Source organism: Lepus europaeus, chromosome 7 (genome assembly GCF_033115175.1).
Source record: "Lepus europaeus isolate LE1 chromosome 7, mLepTim1.pri, whole genome shotgun sequence".
Lineage (NCBI taxonomy): Eukaryota > Metazoa > Chordata > Mammalia > Lagomorpha > Leporidae > Lepus > Lepus europaeus.
The window spans coordinates 80,960,121-80,979,067 of NC_084833.1; the positions used below are offsets into that span (position 1 = coordinate 80,960,121).

The 18,947-nt window shown below is 40.1% G+C and overlaps 1 protein-coding gene across 2 annotated transcripts in view; it reads left to right on the plus strand.

Moving 5' to 3' along the window:
• The first annotated feature begins 4,361 nt into the window (after nucleotides 1–4,361).
• Nucleotides 4,362–18,947, plus strand: part of FAT3 (FAT atypical cadherin 3) — a 533,836-nt gene continuing 519,250 nt past the window's right edge. For both annotated transcript variants that reach the window (XM_062198305.1, XM_062198306.1), the window contains exon 1: nucleotides 4,362–7,653. In XM_062198305.1, coding sequence (XP_062054289.1) covers nucleotides 4,362–7,653 — 3,292 coding nt within the window. The remainder of the gene's footprint in view (nucleotides 7,654–18,947) is intronic.

Here is an 18,947-nt window from a genome sequence, read left to right on the forward strand (position 1 = left end):
AAGCAGTAAAATAAATCAATGTGCAGAGCATCAAAAAAATCATAACTATCATATTGGCGTCACAAATAGCTTAGCCTCAATATGCAAAAAAGCGATATTCTTGAAGAAAATGCACCAAAACAGTTGTTTTAGCATGCTAAAAAAAGCCCAAATATTATTTTAGTATTTGTAATATTTTATAATATTCCTAACTTTTAGCACTACTTTATTTCCTAAATCAATGGAAAAGCTGTAAGATTTTGAAATAATTTGTGACAGATAGGGCTTTTATTTTTCTTTTGCAAAAATCAAGAAACAAAAGCCTTATGAGGTATTTCAGTTCCAACAACTGAAATTGACAATCTTAGCACTGCTTAGTTGTTTTTTTTTTGGCATTAAATTCAAATTTCAGTACACAATAATACTACTCCATTTAAGCTTTGTTTGATGCATTTTCTGTTTACATTTAAGACCATTGATTCTGGTGTATAAGAAAGAATTTCAGTGATGTATCTTGCTGAAAGGAGAACTCAGTACGCAGAGGTACCAATTTTCAAATAGTTAAATTGAACGATGCTTTTTCATATTATGACAGCATCCTTTACTTTGAAAGATTCACAGAAGGATTTGTAAAAGTTACTACACCCTGGGGGCACTTAAATGATTTCTTATAAACAATTAACTACCTAGAAGAAGGAGTAGCACCAGCGAGAGTAGTAAGGTGTCAGAACGTGAAGATTGCTCTGCAATGATGACAAACCACAGCTCTAAAGTTGTTCTGTCCCTCAGTGAAAACTAATTTGATTGTCACACGTGTGGGTTTGGCAGTAGCTCTGAACCTGGGAGATCTGAGAGCTGGTAATAGGGAAATGTTTTCATCTTCTATGGGCCTCAGTTTCCTCATCTGTAACCTTAGGAGGTCAGGCTGGATGATCTTTACAGCTCCTTTGAGCCTGTATAATGTCTTCATTCTGTTCTGCGGAGTAAGACGTGCTTATTTTGGGGATTTGGAAGCTTCCCTGAACGGCTCCTGGGTCTCTGGTTACATCTATGCTTTAATGCTCTCTGCTCAGCAGGTTGCTATTGTTTGCCACCTATGTGGCAGCACTGGACCCTGGGAATGGAATGATGCACAAATGTAGCTCCCCTGGGCAGCATTTCTTCAGGGGTGGCGCAGGGTGGGGATTGGGAGGCGGACTAAGAAAAACTTCAGATAAGTCGCTTCTACCTTTGTGGAGATCTTGCTCTCTGGTGTTCATGGAGTGTGGACTCCTTGGACAAAATACCAACAGAAGCACTCTCATTTGCAGTTTCCTCAGCTGCAAATAGTGGGAAATGAGGCAGAACTGGACTTTGTATTTCCCTGGAGGACTAGGGGAGTAGCCACAGTGTGTTACTTTGAGAGAATGTAGCATGGCCTTTGCATTCCTTCTTCAGAGCCTCGTCACCCTCCACCTTGCACACAGTGAACCAAAAAACCTACACTGCTTTTCAGCGTTTTTAGATAATGATCTACGAGTCTGTTGAAGCATATGGAGTATCTTTAGAGCTCTTGCTAGTTAGCAGCCGTGATCACTAACAAGAAGCCTGGTGCACCCATATCCCTGCTGAGTGTGTGCTGCAAAACAGGTGCCTCAATCACACCAGTACTGTGAGGTTCTCTACTCTCTGAATTTGAACATTTGAACCTGCTGCATCCAATGTATAGTTTTCCTACCAAAGATTCCTCCGAAGTGACCTACAGCCCATTGGTGTCTTTCTATGAACCTAGTGAGTAAGGCAACGAACTGCCGCCTGACTCGGTCCTTGTGCTGTTCTCTGAGCCAGTAGCTGTATTCTGCCTCTTCCACGGGGTTAGCATGTGAGTGGTTTCCTAAGGACAGATTGTCTAGAACTGCATGTGAAATTAACTGTCATGCAATGCTATCCCCTCTCTCTGCTTTGCAGTTCTTGTGTCAGTTCTGCCTATAAAAAATCCCTCTATGAAACCTGGGATTTTTTTCCTATCTGCTATTCATGAGTTTCTAGGTACTTCAGCACATAAGAGCAGTGTGTTTCATCTGAGTTGGAACTGAACAAATGCGTGTCCAAGGCTTTGTTTTATCAGAGTATCATGTAGAGCAGAGCTGCATAGAATTGGAGCGTGGGGGGTTGTGCATATAGAGACAGCCTGAGTTCTACTTCCTTTCTGCAGTGAGGAAGATGAGGTCTGATGTTTTCTCTACAGCATGGCTATAGTAATACTGGCTTTGACAGACTTGGATATGAAACAGTTGTATAAACAACAAAAGCAATTTATGCTATTTTAAGATGTTGAATTTCTATAGGATATTTTTTAAGCTTGCATTCAGTAATTGGACTTAATTTAAAATCAGAAAGGAGATAAACAGGGAGAGGTACTGGATGGGTTTTATGCTTTTTAATTAACAATAATACATAATAATTAGCTCAATAGAATTAAAATATGACAGGTGCCTCTAGGAGCCTTAATTATTTCCTTGTTTACAAATAATTTAAAGAGAATGGTAGTGGGGTGGAGGAAAATATGGATGTAAGAGTTAGAATGCTCAGGGTGTAAGATCCTGTTTTGCTGCTTACCAACTGGGGGACATAGCTTGAGCCAGTATGCGACCCATGTAGACTAACTCCTCTAAACCTCATTTTTCTAATATACAGTTGGGAAAAATAATATGTATATTAGGTTTGTTTTGAAGATTAAGTATAACAAAGTAGAAAACTAGTTAATACGTTGCCTAAGTTGTTGGGTGACTGCAAAATGATAACATTTCACAATGTGCCTCAGCTCCTTGGGTGCTGTAGAAGAGGAAGAGGAGACTGTTGGGGGCTGTAGAGTATGGCTTGTTTTAAGAATTCATATTTAGGGATTTCCAAAATCTGAGCCATCAGGATGTATATAAATTTAACTGTACCTTGATAAATAGCCACTTCCCTGAGTTCCGCCCCATTTAAAATACTTGATAGATTTTACTGGTGACAATAGGAAAGTGTTTTTAATCTTTTCATATGCGTGGTCATAAAACTGGCGAGAGATGAAATTTCATAGTCACTCATGAACATAAATGCAAGTGCCTCTTATAATCCCTTAAATTTTTCTTGAAAGAAATCTCTTCTTTAGGATGAGGTGTGCAGTCCAGCAATGGATGTAACTTAGGTCATGCCACTCCTTAGGGACTGTCTCCTCTCTGGTGTCTGTGATACTTTGCTCATTCTCATGTCGTTGGATGATGTTTGCATGTTAACTAAAGTAAGCAGGATAAAGGATGGTAATATTTTCAGTATTTCTCTAAGAGATTATAATTATATAAGGAAGTATATAACCATTGATGAACATTGTTCATGGGAGACAAATTAGCAAATGCAAATATACCCCCAAATCTCACAATACAGTTAATCTACTTTAAACATAAAGGTGAAATTATACTTACAGATGTTTAAATAATAGTACCATACCCCATATGCTGTTTGGTGATCTTTGGTTTTGTTTAGCATTACATCTTTTTCTAAAAAAGATGTATTTATTTATTTATTTGAAAGAGTTAGAGAGATAGAGGGAAAGATACACACACACACACACACAGAGGGGTGGATCTTCCATTCACTGATTTACTCCCCTGATGGCTGCAACAGCTTGGGTAGGGTCAGGCTGAAGCGAGGAGCTTCATCTGGCCTCCCAAATGAGTGTCATGTCCAAACTCTTGGACCATCTTCATGTGCTTTTCCCAGGTCATTAACAGGGAGCTAGATTGGAGGTGGAGTAGCTGGGACATGAACCAGCACCCATAGGGGATGCTGGTCATGCAGGTGGCAGCTACACCCACTACACCACAATACTGGCCCCAGTAATACATCTTACTGCATCTGAAAATACATATCTTTTTATTATTTCCATTGACTGCATAATATTATATAAATGTATGATGAATTGTTTGATTCTCTGTTGATAGACATTTAGTATCTTTTCTGTCTTTTTAAAGTATGCTGTAATGAACACTTGCCTAAATATCTTTATAATAATTAACTTGTATAGAATTCTAAGTCAAAGGTAAATGCACTAAAGGTCTCTAAGACCTATTTCTAAATTGACCTTCAGAATGTAAGAAGCCTCACATCAACAGTGCAAAAGTGTCATTTGAAAACATTCAAACAAGATAAGATTAAACCCTCATGATTGTGAATTCTATATTATCTAGTAGTGGTAAGGTTTCTCATTTTTTCCCAGTATTGATGTTTTATTAAAAAGATTTTATATGAAGTTTTCAAGAAGCTCAGCTTCATGACAGTTATTTCTTATTCCATCTGCTCCTCTCTTCCAGGCTAATTTATCTTTTTTTCTCTTCCCTCCAGGATGAAAGTATGATGTGATGGATATAATTATGGGACACTGTGTGGGTACACGACCTCCTCCTCCTTGCCTCGTCCTCCTGCTCCTCAAGCTTTTGGCCACTGTCTCCCAGGGGCTGCCAGGGACTGGAGCCCTGGGCTTCCACTTCACGCATTCCATTTACAATGCTACAGTGTATGAGAACTCCGCAGCAAGGACCTACGTTAACAGCCAGAGTAGAATGGGCATCACCCTCATAGATCTGTCCTGGGATATCAAATACAGAATAGTGTCTGGAGATGAGGAAGGCTTTTTCAAAGCAGAGGAAGTCGTCATTGCAGATTTCTGTTTCCTCAGAATAAGAACTAAAGGTGGCAATTCTGCCATACTGAATAGGGAAATTCAGGACAATTATTTATTGATAGTAAAAGGTTCTGTCAGAGGAGAGGATTTGGAAGCATGGACCAAAGTGAATATACAGGTATTAGATATGAATGATCTGAGACCTCTGTTTTCACCCACAACATACTCTGTTACCATAGCAGAGAGCACACCTCTAAGGACTAGCGTTGCTCAAGTGACAGCAACAGATGCAGATATTGGGTCCAATGGGGAATTCTACTACTACTTTAAAAACAAAGTTGATCTCTTCTCAGTTCACCCCACTAGTGGTGTCATCTCTTTAAGTGGACGATTAAATTATGATGAAAAGAATAGGTATGATCTGGAAATTTTGGCTGTGGACCGGGGAATGAAACTCTATGGAAACAATGGAGTGAGCAGTACTGCAAAGCTTTATGTTCACATTGAACGCATAAATGAACATGCTCCAACCATCCATGTGGTCACTCACATACCTTTCTCATTGGACAAAGAACCAACATATGCAGTGGTGACTGTTGATGACCTAGATGAGGGAGCCAATGGAGAGATTGAGTCTGTCTCCATTGTGGCTGGCGACCCTTTAGACCAGTTCTTCCTGGCTAAGGAAGGAAAGTGGATGAATGAGTACAAGATTAAGGAGAGGAAGCAGGTTGACTGGGAGAGCTTTTTCTATGGCTACAATCTCACTCTTCAAGCAAAAGACAAAGGGTCACCTCAGAAGTTTTCAGCATTAAAGATGGTCCATATTGCCAACCCCAGAAGAGACACTGTCCCAGTTAAGTTTGAAAAAGAAGAATACGATGTGAGCATAAGCGAGTTTTCCCCTCCTGGTGTCATGGTTGCTATAGTAAAATTAATTCCTGAGCCTCCAGATGTGGAATACAAATTATCTCCTGGTGAGGATGCAGAGTACTTCAAAATTAATCCTCGATCAGGGCTGATTGTCACAGCTCAGCCACTGAATACTGTTAAGAAGGAAGTTTATAAATTGGAGGTGAAGAACAAGGAAGGAGATTTAAAAGCACAGGTAACCATTGGCATAGAAGATGCAAATGACCACACCCCAGAGTTTCAGCAGCCATTGTACGATGCTTTTGTAAACGAAAGTGTTCCTGTGGGAACCAGTGTTCTGATGGTTTCAGCTTATGATAAAGATAAAGGAGAAAATGGGTATATCACCTATAGTATTGCCAGCCTGAATTTGTTACCATTTGCCATTAACCAGTTTACAGGTGTTATTAGCACAACTGAAGAACTGGATTTTGAATCCTCTCCAGAAACTTACAGATTCATTGTTAGAGCTTCTGACTGGGGTTCACCATACCGCCATGAAAGTGAGGTAAATGTGACTATTCGAATAGGTAATGTCAATGACAACAGCCCCCTCTTTGAGAAAGTGGCTTGCCAGGGAGTTATTTCATATGACTTTCCAGTTGGTGGTCATATCACAGCTGTCTCAGCAATCGATATTGATGAACTTGAACTTGTAAAGTACAAAATCATTTCTGGCAATGACCTTGGTTTCTTTTACTTAAACCCAGACTCTGGTGTTTTGCAGCTTAAAAAATCACTCGTGAACTCCGGCATTAAAAATGGTAATTTTGCCCTGAGAATTACAGCAACTGATGGAGAGAATTTTGCAGACCCCATGGCTATTAACATTTCAATTCTCCATGGGAAAGTGTCTTCAAAGAGCTTCAGTTGCAGAGAAACTCGTGTGGCTCAAAAGCTGGCAGAGAAACTACTCATTAAGGCAAAAGCAAATGGGAAACTGAATCTGGAAGATGGATTTCTTGACTTTTATTCCGTTAATAGGCAAGGACCACATTTTGACAAGTCTTTTCCTTCTGATGTGGCTGTGAAGGAGGATATGCCAGTTGGTGCTAACATTCTGAAGATTAAAGCCTATGACGCCGACTCTGGCTTCAATGGAAAGGTGCTATTTACAATCTCTGATGGAAATACAGATAGTTGCTTTAACATTGACATGGAGACAGGGCAGCTTAAAGTCCTCATGCCCATGGATCGAGAGCACACAGACCTCTATCTCCTTAATATCACCATCTATGACTTAGGGAATCCACAGAAATCTTCATGGAGGTTGTTGACCATCAATGTGGAGGATGCTAATGACAATAACCCAGTTTTTCTTCAGGACAGTTACTCTGTTAATATTCTGGAAAGTTCAGGCATTGGTACTGAGATTATTCAAGTGGAAGCCAGAGACAAAGACTTGGGTTCTAATGGAGAAGTGACTTACTCAGTCTTGACGGATACACAGCAGTTTGCCATTAACAGCTCAACTGGAATCATTTATGTAGCTGACCAGTTGGACCGGGAATCCAAAGCAAACTATTCTTTAAAAATAGAAGCCAGAGACAAGGCAGAAAGTGGTCAGCAGCTGTTTTCAGTTGTTACTCTTAAGGTTTTCTTGGATGATGTCAATGATTGCTCCCCCACTTTTATTCCCAGTAGCTATAGTGTGAAGGTTCTTGAAGATCTCCCTGTTGGCACTGTCATTGCTTGGTTGGAGACTCATGATCCAGATCTTGGATTGGGGGGTCAAGTACGCTATTCTTTGGTCAATGACTATAATGGGAGATTTGAAATAGATAAAGCAAGTGGTGCCATCCGCTTGAGCAAAGAGCTAGACTATGAAAAACAGCAGTTCTATAACCTCACAGTTCGGGCCAAAGACAAAGGGCGGCCTGTCTCTCTGTCATCTGTTTCCTTTGTTGAAGTAGAAGTAGTGGATGTCAATGAAAATCTCCACACCCCCTATTTCCCGGACTTTGCTGTCGTTGGATCTGTAAAAGAAAACTCACGCATTGGAACAAGTGTGCTACAGGTGACTGCTCAAGATGAAGACTCTGGGAGGGATGGAGAGATCCAGTACTCCATCAGGGATGGCAGCGGGCTTGGAAGGTTCAATATAGATGATGAAAGTGGTAAGTTTAATATTTTATGCTGCAGGTGATACCTCTCTTAAATCATCAAAATTGTAAAAAGGGATATGGGCATTATAAAATAGAGTGATAAATGATACTACATTTGATATAGAGATGCTCAAGTTAAAGCTTTTTCTTAGAATGTGTTGGCTTGTAAGATCTGTTCATACAATAAGATCCATGCTCTCCAGTGGGCATTTCACTTTAGTTTTGTTTTTTTTTTCTTGCTCAGCTATACTGCTACCAGGTTGTCTCTTGATAAGCATAAGTAATTGTAATTTCTGATGATTGTACTTCTGACCCTTACAAAATGAAGGGCTCTGATAAAGTAAATTAGATTTGAATTGGCTTTAAATTAGAGATGTGAAATGGATTTTCAAATGGATCTTATAGAATAGAAAGCTTTTCCTTTACATTAGGGCTCTGCTGAAGAGGTATTGAATTAGTTTCTTGGACTTTCATGGTTCATAGATACATCTGACTCATGAATGATGGGCATTTGCACTGTATATGTGCCACTAATATACAGATATGTGCTTTCAGAAATGTTCTCTTAGGATAGAGGAGACTTGAGAATTTTATTAATAGTTGATTATAATATTGTATTTGTAAGAATTGTTTTATAGAATACTTTAAAATATGGAGAAAATTTTCCAATATATTCATTTTTCTCTTATTTATCCTCCATCATAGACACAGACATAAATTTTTTTGAATTCTTATTGTCATTTTTCTTTAAATGTGCTTGTGTCTGGATATATGCAGGTGTGTGTGCACATGGGTCTGGACACATGCATGTGTGTGTTCCTATAATAGCACAATGCATTGAGATTTTCTACAATTTAATGATGTCATTAAACTGTGGAAATCTCAAGAGAGGGGCTGTGTCTTCTCTATTGTTTATGTAGGTGATGTTAAAACTTTCAGGGCATGTTTATTAGATAAATTTCTAAAAATTCATAGAATGCTTATTTTTTACCATTTACACATATTTTAAATATTTCACAAAATATTTAAAAGTCTTAACTATTCAACCAACTCTTTATGGTTTGAATATGTAGCATCTTTTTTAAATTAAGGTATACAAATTTCATGTATGCCATATATACAGATTCAGCTTTTCTTTAGTTAGCTTAGGTTGCTATAACCAAAGCGAAAGACTGGGTGGCTTAAATGACATGTGTTGATTATAGTTCTGGAGCCTGCAGTGCTCTGAGATCAGGATGGCAGTGTGGTTATGGGGAAGGCCTTAGGCAGGGCTTGCCGAGTGACCACACTTTATTGTGTCCTCACATGGTGGCTTTGGTCTCTCCTCTTATGAGAGGAGGGTTCACCTTCAAGACTTTATCTATATGTAATTACTTCCAAAAGGCTCCCCTTCTAAGTACCAACACACTAAGGTTAGGGTTTCAACACATGCGTTTTGGAAGGACACAAACCTTCGGTCCGTGACAGCCCCAGTGACGACAATGATTAGAACAGGTAGCCAGGTAGCAGGAAGTTGTCATTTTAGAGGTGCTGTTCATCAGTAACATTAGAAAAAAGGTTTGAAAAGCTGTATTGAATATAACTAGGGCCATTGTTGTGGTGTAGTAGGCTAATCCAGTGCCTCCAATGCTGGGATCCTATCTGGGTGCCAGTTCCAGACCTAGCTGCTCCACTTCCAATCTAGCTCCCTGCTAATGCACCTGGGAGGGCAGCAAGCATGGACCAAGTGCTTGGGCCCCTGCAGCCATGTGGGAGACCAGCAGGACACTCCAAGCTCCTGATTTTGGCGTGACACAACCCCTGCCATTGTGGCCATCTGGGGAGTGAACCAGCAGATGGATGATCTGTTTTTCTCCCTCTCTCTTTCTGTAACTCTGTCTTTCAAATAAAAAACCTTAAAATCAAAACTGAAGGCACCATCTCAAATTTAAGCTACAATATTTTATCCATTGGTTCTAATTATAGCTAGGGTAAATTTCAAAATTGGTTTCCAAAACCATAATGAAAGAAAATGTCAAAATCAGGAAAACTCAGTCCTGAGTTAGGCACATACTGTATTTTATTGTTACTTCATAATTTGGTTGGAATGTATTTGTACCTTTGAAGTACAAAATGAGAAAGGGAGAGTTAACCTTTAATGAGTGCCTATTCCATGCTGCTACCTCGAATAATAAAGACCTCATCAAGTACTTACAATGTGTAAGACACTGTACAAAGGGTTTTATAATCAGGTATTATTTAAATGTCCCAACAGCCACATGGGGAAGGACTAATAATTATGAGCTCATATGAACTCATATATAACATAATTATAAACTCATAATATGAACCTCATGACTGAGGTTTAGAGAAGATAGAAAACTTGGAGCCAGCTTTCAAACTTTGTCCTGAGGACCTACAGTACACTGTGCTATCCCTCCTTTAAAGATAAGTAATGGATTTCCTTGTATAATTACAAATACACTTAAATTTGATCTAAAATCTCAGGGTGATAAAGTGTTAAACAGATTTCAAAGTTCTTGGAATCATGGACCCATTGACTGATGACAGTGATCATCCTTTCGTTTTTTTTTTTTTAAAGATTTATTTATTTATTTTTAAAGATTTCATTTATTTATTTGAGAGGTAGAGTTACAGACAGTGAGAGGGAGAGAGAGAGAAAGGTCTTCCTTCTGTTGGTTCACTCCCCAGATGACCGCAACAGCTGGAGCTGCGGCGACCTGAAGCCAGGAGCCAGGTGCTTCTTCTCTGTCTCCCATACGAGTGCAGGGGTCCAAGCACTTGGGCCATATTGTACTACTTTTCCAGGCCATAGCAGAGAGCGGGATTGGAAGAGGAGCAGCTGGGACTAGAACCGGTGTCCATATGGGATGCTGGCCCTGCAGGTGGCAGCTTTACCTGCTGTGCCACAGTGCTGGCCCCATACTGATCATTCTTTCTGTTTTCTTTGTAGTCCCATTGTTTAAGTGATGCTCCAGCTAGGGAACTTAGCTTTGCAATTCGATTAGATGTGGGTAGATAGGTCAGTAGGAAGAGGTTGTGCTGAATCATTAACCACCATTATCTGAATGACTGCACCAAGCCATATTGAGTTATTTTTGTCGGGAAGTTGAATCTTGGTCTTACACCTGGATAAAGTGAGAAACAGGAGCAGTTCAGTGAGAGTGGCCTAGATTTTGCCCCTATGTACCATATTATTTGTTTTTACCTTGAGTGTTATTTTAGAAACAGTATGCATAGTTTCATGTGATGATAAAACTGCTCCCAGAATTCTTGACTCCAAGAATTTGATATCCTTTGCCTCTGTTGAAACAACTCATTGCCCTACATTTGTTCTGCTACATTCTGAATTACAGAAAATACATTTTGTCACTGATGATGATAATGGCACTTAGTTTTGACATTCCTTGCTGCCTTACAAAGCTCTTTCCTTATAAACCTTAACTCCCTTGGGTGAAAAAGTGGCTCAGTGAATCATGTAAGGTCACATTTATATTAGAGGATGTAAACAGGACCAGAACCCACATTTCCTCAGTGGTAACCCATTGCTCTTCCATTTGCTTTTAGTGCATATGTTTCTGATTTACCTCCCCAGAGGATGTTTTAATTTTTAAAAATACAGTCACATTCCCCTTGCCTCATTATATTTTCAGCTTCCTTCGTGTAGAAAAGAAAACAAGTTTTTTCCTCTACTATAGGGAGAGGAAAAGGCTTGAACTTCTTGATGTTTTTTTGTTGTTGTTTTTGTTTTGTTTTGTTTTTTTTTGACAGGCAGAGTGGACAGAGAGAGAGACAGAGAGAAAGGTCTTCCTTTGCTGTTGGTTCACCCTCCAATGGCCGCTGCAGCTGGCACACCGCGCTGATCCGATGGCAGGAGCCAGGTGCTTCTCCTGGTCTCCCATGGGGTGCAGGGCCCAAGCACTTGGGCCATCCTCCACTGCACTCCCGGACCATAGCAGAGAGCTGGCCTGGAAGAGGGGCAACCGGGACAGAATCCGGCACCCCAACCGGGACTAGAACCCGGTGTGCCGGCGCCACAGGTGGAGGATTAGCCTATTGAGCTGGGGCGCCGGCCCTTCTTGATGTTTTTGATATAGATTAGGATTTCTTTATAATAATGTTCTTAATTGGGCAGGTATTAGGTATAGTTTGGGACACCCCCATTATGTATCAGATTGCCTGGATTTGATTCCCACCTCTGCTCTTAATTATAACATTTTATTAATGTATTCCCTGGGAGACAGCAGGTGATGATTCAAGTATTTGGGTCTCTGCTACCCATGTGAAAGGCATGGATTGGGTTCCTGTATCCTGAGCATTTGGGGAGTGAACCAGCAGATGGAAGTGTATATGAGCTTATCTGTCTCCCTCTCTAAAATTAAATAATTTAAAAATGATAACCATCTTTCTTCCTTCTCTCTTCCCCACTACTGCTTGAAGATTTTAGCCTTCAAGCTCAAGAAGCTAAAAACGACTGATTGTCTAGACTTGTGCAACAGTGATGCTAGGGTTGAAGAGAAGTTTGGAAATAGTATGTTCAACAAGAGAATTGTCCTCTCGATACTGCTGGGTCCACACTACTGTTGAATGATCATCAATTGTTTGCCTCCCACTGCTAAATATCATAATTTACGCTTCTGGCAGAATGATGGCCAGTTAGCCCTGCAGACTCTGTCACCTTCACTTGATCTGTGGGCAGAAAGTAGATTTTTATTTTCAAAACCTTATGGTTAGCAGCCGTAGGTTACTCAATGACTTGCATTGAGTAGTAGTCCTCAAACTTACGGTGCTCAGGAATCAGCCTCAGAGTGTGTTAACACTGATGCCAAGGCTACATTCCCACAGAATTCTGATTCACTAGGTCTGGAGTGGGAGCCCAGGGACCTTCACATAAGTACTCTTGTGCTTAGTGGCTTAGAAACACTATGCTGCCTTCCCATACCTGATTGTATCTTTTCTTTAAAGTCTCAGGAGTTGAGTTCTTGCCTTAGATAAATTTCTTTTCCAGTCAAATTTTACAATCCAAATAAATCTTTTGTTACTCCCTAGTGGTAATGTTTTCTGAATGCCTTTTCTATAGATCAAAAATCTTTTTCTTTGCTTCAATAATTGCAAGTGCTCCTGTTTTGTGCAGGTGCATGTGTTGGGATTAGTTAATGCTTTTAGAACTTCATGCTCTTGACTTTTTGGAGCTCAGTGAACAAAACCACACATTTGACATACTTTAGCTTGCACAAGCATTTAATAAATGTTTAATAGTGATCATGGTAAATGGATTAACTGGGCACCTACTGTAGATTTGATTGAAATTTAAATCACTAGTCTGGAAGATGCCATCTAATAATTTTTTCTTCACAAAGAATGCATTCTTTTACTCTGACAAAACAGGGATTCTAATTTGTGACTACACAGAGGTTTTAGAAAGCACATTGTGTATTTCAAACTGCAGTTTTCTACTAGATGCTTTTGCAAGCTCCAGACTTGAGCCATGATCTCACTATTTACCTGAGGTTTGTTATAAAGAAATATTTAATTGAGATGAAGAGTTTCTAGTTCAGCATGTTAATAAGCATGGATAATTGGGAAGATACTGTGCCATCCCTTATTAATTGTTATTTCTTCCTTTTATCAACTTGGATGTCGGGCACTGTGATAGGTGATTTCTAGATACTGTTAATAGAGTAGTCCATGGAGGAAGAGTTAACTGAGGCTTGCCCAATCAGGGTGATGTATCCGGTAGCTATCAGGGATGTGGTTTGAACTCTACTGAATTGGACCCTGAATCTTATGTTACTTCCACTTTTTTATTCTAGCATGCCTTTACTACCTTGTTAATATGGATTAGTCAGATTGTTCTGTATTATTGCTCCATAAAAAAATTCACAAAATGTTAATGGCTAATGGAAACATTTTTTCCTTGCTTAGGAGTCTGGGAGAATGAAGCAACATTGTTGCAGGTAGTTCATTGGCTTGTGATCTAGCGCACACCTGGTCCCACACTGGGGTGTGGTGTTCCTAGTGTGGAGGGCAGGAGATAGTGAAGACTTGCAGGGGCTCTAAAAGCCTCTGCCTGCAGGGCCCATATACCCTTAGAGCAGGTCTCAGGGCTAAGCTAAACATCAACGTGGAACACAAGAGCATTCTCTTTGCTATGGTCTGTTGATGACTCCATCCCCTGCAATTCTTATGTTGGAACCGGTACCCACTGTAGTAATATTCAGATGTGGGACTTTGGAAAGTAAGTCATGAGGGCCCCACCTTTCTGAATGGGATTGTTGCCCTTAGGAAAGAGGCTCTGGTGAACTCCCTTGTCCTTGTCCTGCCTGTAAGGTGTCTTCTATGAGGAATGGGCTCTCGCTAGACAGTCTACTGGCACGTTGGTCTTAGGCTTCCCAACCGCCAATCATGAACAAGAAAGTTCTGTTGTTTATAGATTACTCAGTATAAAGTATTTTGTTATAGTTCTAAAATAGAGATCCTCTTTTAAGAAGGGAAAGGGAGATGAATAATTACTGAATAATAGGGTGGTCAGACAACCTTCACTGTTATCTTCATTAGCTGACCTTAACTGATCACTTCATATATGTGAAGCACTAGGGCCAGGCACTGTGACACAGAGCGTCAGGTGTAAGACATGGGGTACTCCATAGTGGGACGTTTGTCAGTCTGTCGGAGAGGTCAGAATGCAGGTATGGCAGTCACAGCGATGGTTAACATTGACTGAGTACTGTTTGTTTGTGTGCCAAGCGCTATGCAAAATGTTCTTTACAGATGGTGTCGTTCCATCATTCCAGGACGTGGAGATTGTTATTTCTTTACTTCTACGCATGTGCTTTTATCTTAGGAGGAGCTTACATGCACAGTGCAGATGCATGTACATTGATCTTTCTTTGTATTGCTCCAGCAAGCATTTCTCCAGTTTCTCTGAACAGACAATGGTTTCTTTATTCCAGGTGTTTTGATAGGAGACCTAATGTACACTCAGATTCAATGAGATGCCCCAAAGAGATGTCTCGAGCATGTTAATTACTATAAAATTAATGCCTACTTTTTATAAACAGATTATTCCAACCACAAATAAATAGAACTTTGTAATCATGCTCGATGTTGACTAGTTCACTCCCTGTTGCCTCTCCAGATCCCCTCAATGTCCTTTCTGCTCTGTGACCAAGAGGCTATCATCCTTGGTTAGTGGGCTGTTTTGCTCTTTGACATCTGTTGATTCTGCCAGTGAGAACTCAGGGAGAAGACTTGGGTCAGGATAGTTACCCCACTTGCTCTCACCACATGGGTTACTGTGGACTGGTTGCCTCCCTTGACTGCAGTAATATTCCTGCTGTGATCAGCCCTGGGGTACTGCATCATTGTTTGTTTTATTTTACTTTGCCACACCTTGGTTTGTTAGATAATCCTGTTACCCAATTTGAGTAAGCCCTTTGTTTTCTGCCAGGATCCTGACTGATGAAACATTTTTCTTATGTAGATATTTCTAAGGCAGATTTTAAGTTGAAAAATATTTCTAAGACTGATGTTTTCCAGCAATTCCTATTAATTCCCGATTCTGTAAAATGGTTCTGATGCATTGGCACATTTTACTGGCACGCTGGAGAAACATTAGAGAAATAATCTCTCATTTTAAAAGGCAAGAAGGTGCCGGCGCCGCGGCTCAATAGGCTAATCCTCCACCTTGCAGCGCTGGCACACGGGTTCTAGTCCCGATTGGGGCGCTGAATTCTGCTGTGGCCAGGGAGTGCGGTGGAGGATGGCCCAAGTGCTTGGGCCCTGTACCCCATGGGAGACCAGGAGAAGCACTTGGCTCCTGCCATCGGATCAGCGTGCTGCACTGGCTGCAGTGCACCGGCCACGGTGGCCATTGGAGGGTGAACTAATGGCAAAGGAAGACCTTTCTCTCTGTCTCTCTCTCACTTTCCACTCTGCCTGTCAAAAAAAAAAAAAAAAAGAAGAAGAAGAAGGTGAAGCCAGAGTACTGTATCTCCCCATCAAATGTATGCTGTCCAAATCTTTTCTGTCACTAAAGGACAACTTCTACATTGCTTAAGACCCCGTCCCACCAGACATAAGGAAAAGGGGGTTCAGCTGGATGGTAGGGGATCAGAATCTTTCAAGCTCACAAACACTGTGATGCTGGATTTTTTTTGTCTGCAGGTAGAAGGATTCATTTTAGCTGGTGGCCAAGGAAGGAGTGAAGACATAGAACTGATACCGTTGGTTTATTAGTGCTACTGAAGAGCTGTGGACTAGCTGCTGCTAGTGCCCAGACAAGTATTGCTTACCTGTAGTCACTGATCATCAAATGGTCAAGAGCAGGTGACTGAAAGCCCAGACAGGACAAAGCTGTGCTATGAGGAAACAGGAGGTGCTCTTTGTCACTTCAGTCACCCTGGCCCCAGCCCAGTCATACAAAGAGGTAGTCTCCACAGTAGCATGCCTCTTGCGTACTGTAATGTAAACTTCCTTTCTCATATTCAGAAACACCAGGGTCTTATTTATCCTGTGGACTGTTGTTAATCTTCCTAGCTTCTTTTTCTCCAACTTGCCTGGTAACTCCTCTTTGACATGTTGAGGAGGAAGACAGATGTTATTTGGCGGCTTTGGTGTAATTCATGACAAATCTGGACTAAATGGTGTTCGCTGTCCTCATTCTTTTTTGTGAGATATGTATTTTTTTTTATCCCCCACCCATCTAAATCAAAAGAAGTTCATTGAATTTTGGCCCAGGCTTGCCCTTAAATTTTCCCCTTGGGACCAGAGCAAGCGAAGGAAAGAAATGAAGTTATGATCAAGTGACAGCAGAAAGTTTTCTTGGCTCTAGACTTTTTGTCCGTAATTATTCAGGAGAGAAATAATGCTTCCCAGAGGAGCTGTAAACACTGTACAGCATTCTGATGAACATGGTAGTGGTCATGAGAGCCAGGTGGGAGAGAGGATGAGAAGCTTCTGGAAAATAATGAACAGCATGTTTTCATTACTGCTTTCAGCAGGTGCCGCCTTCTTGACCTTTCCTTAACTGTTGGCTGAAGACAATTTAGGTTTTCAGAGACGATTGTTGGTTCAGATCTGTAATTACATCTGCATTGTGTATCCAGCTTGAGCTGCTATTGTCCTTGTGTAACTAGTGAATGATAAAAAATCACGGCCATAAAGAAGCCAAATAGGGTGGCAAGTCAGGCATTTGGAAACTTGTGTGATCTTTTCTAAGTAGTCCTCCTTTCATAATTAATGATAGATAATTTCAGTGGCTAACTGGACCTTCAGGTCAGTGTCTTCATTTTACCTGTGCTAAGTGATTCTATATTGTTTATATTTCTTAATTGACAAAGAGTAAAATTTCAGAAGCACAGTAAGCAGAGGTTAGAAAAATTACCAAATGATTGCTTCCTGTATTAGTGGTCCTCCAGAAGGTAGGAGGAGAAATTTATTGCCCTCCATGACTTTGGATAGCTTGCATCTCATTTCAGTCTTCTAAAAATGGTTCTTTAGAGGTATTTTGTATGCGCATTGAAGGATACTTTCATTTATCATTACAGTTGGAAGAATTATAGAGTTTGATAAATATTTATGTGATGCTACTACAATCACAATGTTTCATTGAAAAGAAAATAAAATGAAAATGAAAATGGGCTGTAGTCTGTATTTTTAGCTTGCCAGGTTTTATGAAAGCATGTTCTATCAGCAGATAGAATCTACAAAAAGTTGTGTGCAGGATTTAGTTCAATTTATATTAAATTCTGGGCAATGGTATACAAATTATTGACTATAATAGAACTCTTCATATTTTCCCATTGGACATTGTAGGATTTAGTGGCTCCTCTGGGCCACTCTTTGTGATTAAATTCACAGATTTTCATTTGCATAGCATAGTTAATATTCTAGTTGCTTTTAAAAAGGCAATACAGTGTTGAGAATAATACTGAGTAAAATAACATGTCCAATGTAGGACGTCTCGAGCTAAAGAGTGTATAAAATTTGAGATAAATTTGAGATCTACACACATACAAGCACATTAAAAGATACTGTGGGAAAAAATAAACTTTATGGTCTACCCTCAAAATCGATATGATAGAGTTTAAACCATTTTCACAGTTTTTTCCTCCACTTCCTTCCTTAAAAGCCTGCCTCCTCCCTCCCGCCTGGCATTGCTGCTTTTTGCTAGCCCTTTGCCTCTTCTTTCCTCATTCCCATCTTTCCTGCATCTGATCTCTGAGGGCGAAGGGCTTTACACGGAAGAGGCTGCATAGAAGATTAAGTTAAGGACTGGCAGACAGAAAAGCATGCAATTGCAAACCATGTTGATATGTAAGTGACATAACACAAATGAGTGTCTTCTGCTAGCCATTCATCATCTTTATCGTGGGCTCCACATCGCCTTTTGGCATTGTGAGACGATTTTTACAAATTCCAGTTGGAGACAAGACAGTATGAAAGATAGCCAGAGCATTAAAGTCAGTTGATGACATACAGGCAAGGCTTAATTATCAAAAAAATGGCTAATCCCAGAGATGAATTGGTTTTGTGGAGCTTGGTGCTCATACGATCCTGGGTAACTGCTTTGAGCAAAAGAATAGGAAGTGACAATAACAAAATCGTGTCTTGGTTGAGAAGTAGGGAAAATCACAGTAACATATGAATTTAAAAGTCAACAAATCAGATTTCATGTAACGCAGAAAAAATTGCTTGTATTGATGAAATATCTGACACAACCCTCAAATGCTTATTTTCCTGAACTTTTTGGTTTGACTGACTTCCTGTAGGGTAACAATTCTGTAATCATAGCTGCGCAAAGATGATGAAGTATTTCTTCAGGGGAACTTGGTTGAAATTTGTTTATAATATTGAGAGTCCCTTCATGTTTCCCCAGAGTCACAACTTGCTGTTGTAATGCTGTGTTAATTTTCAGCATTGATGTCAAATCTAGGAAAGAAAAAATACACCTCTATCAAGTTTCTAATATGAGCTATTGCCAAGATTATTCTCAATAATTTTGCCACAGATTTGTGCTCCATCAACAATGAAAAAACTTCCAGTAATGTCTACTTCGCTGAATCTGATCAATTACAGACAGACATTGTAGAGTGTTTTTAATTTGTATGCTGCATTATCTGGGAGAGATCTTCCATTAAGACTCTGTAAGTGACAACCAAACCTTTGAATTTTAAATTTTCATGTCCAGTGATTGAGGAATTTTTCACAGATCAGCTTCTGGCCCTGTCTTTGGTGCCTTGTTTCTCCCCCATCCTTGCCACAATGCAGGTGCAGCCACAACAGGATGTCATCACATAAATGAT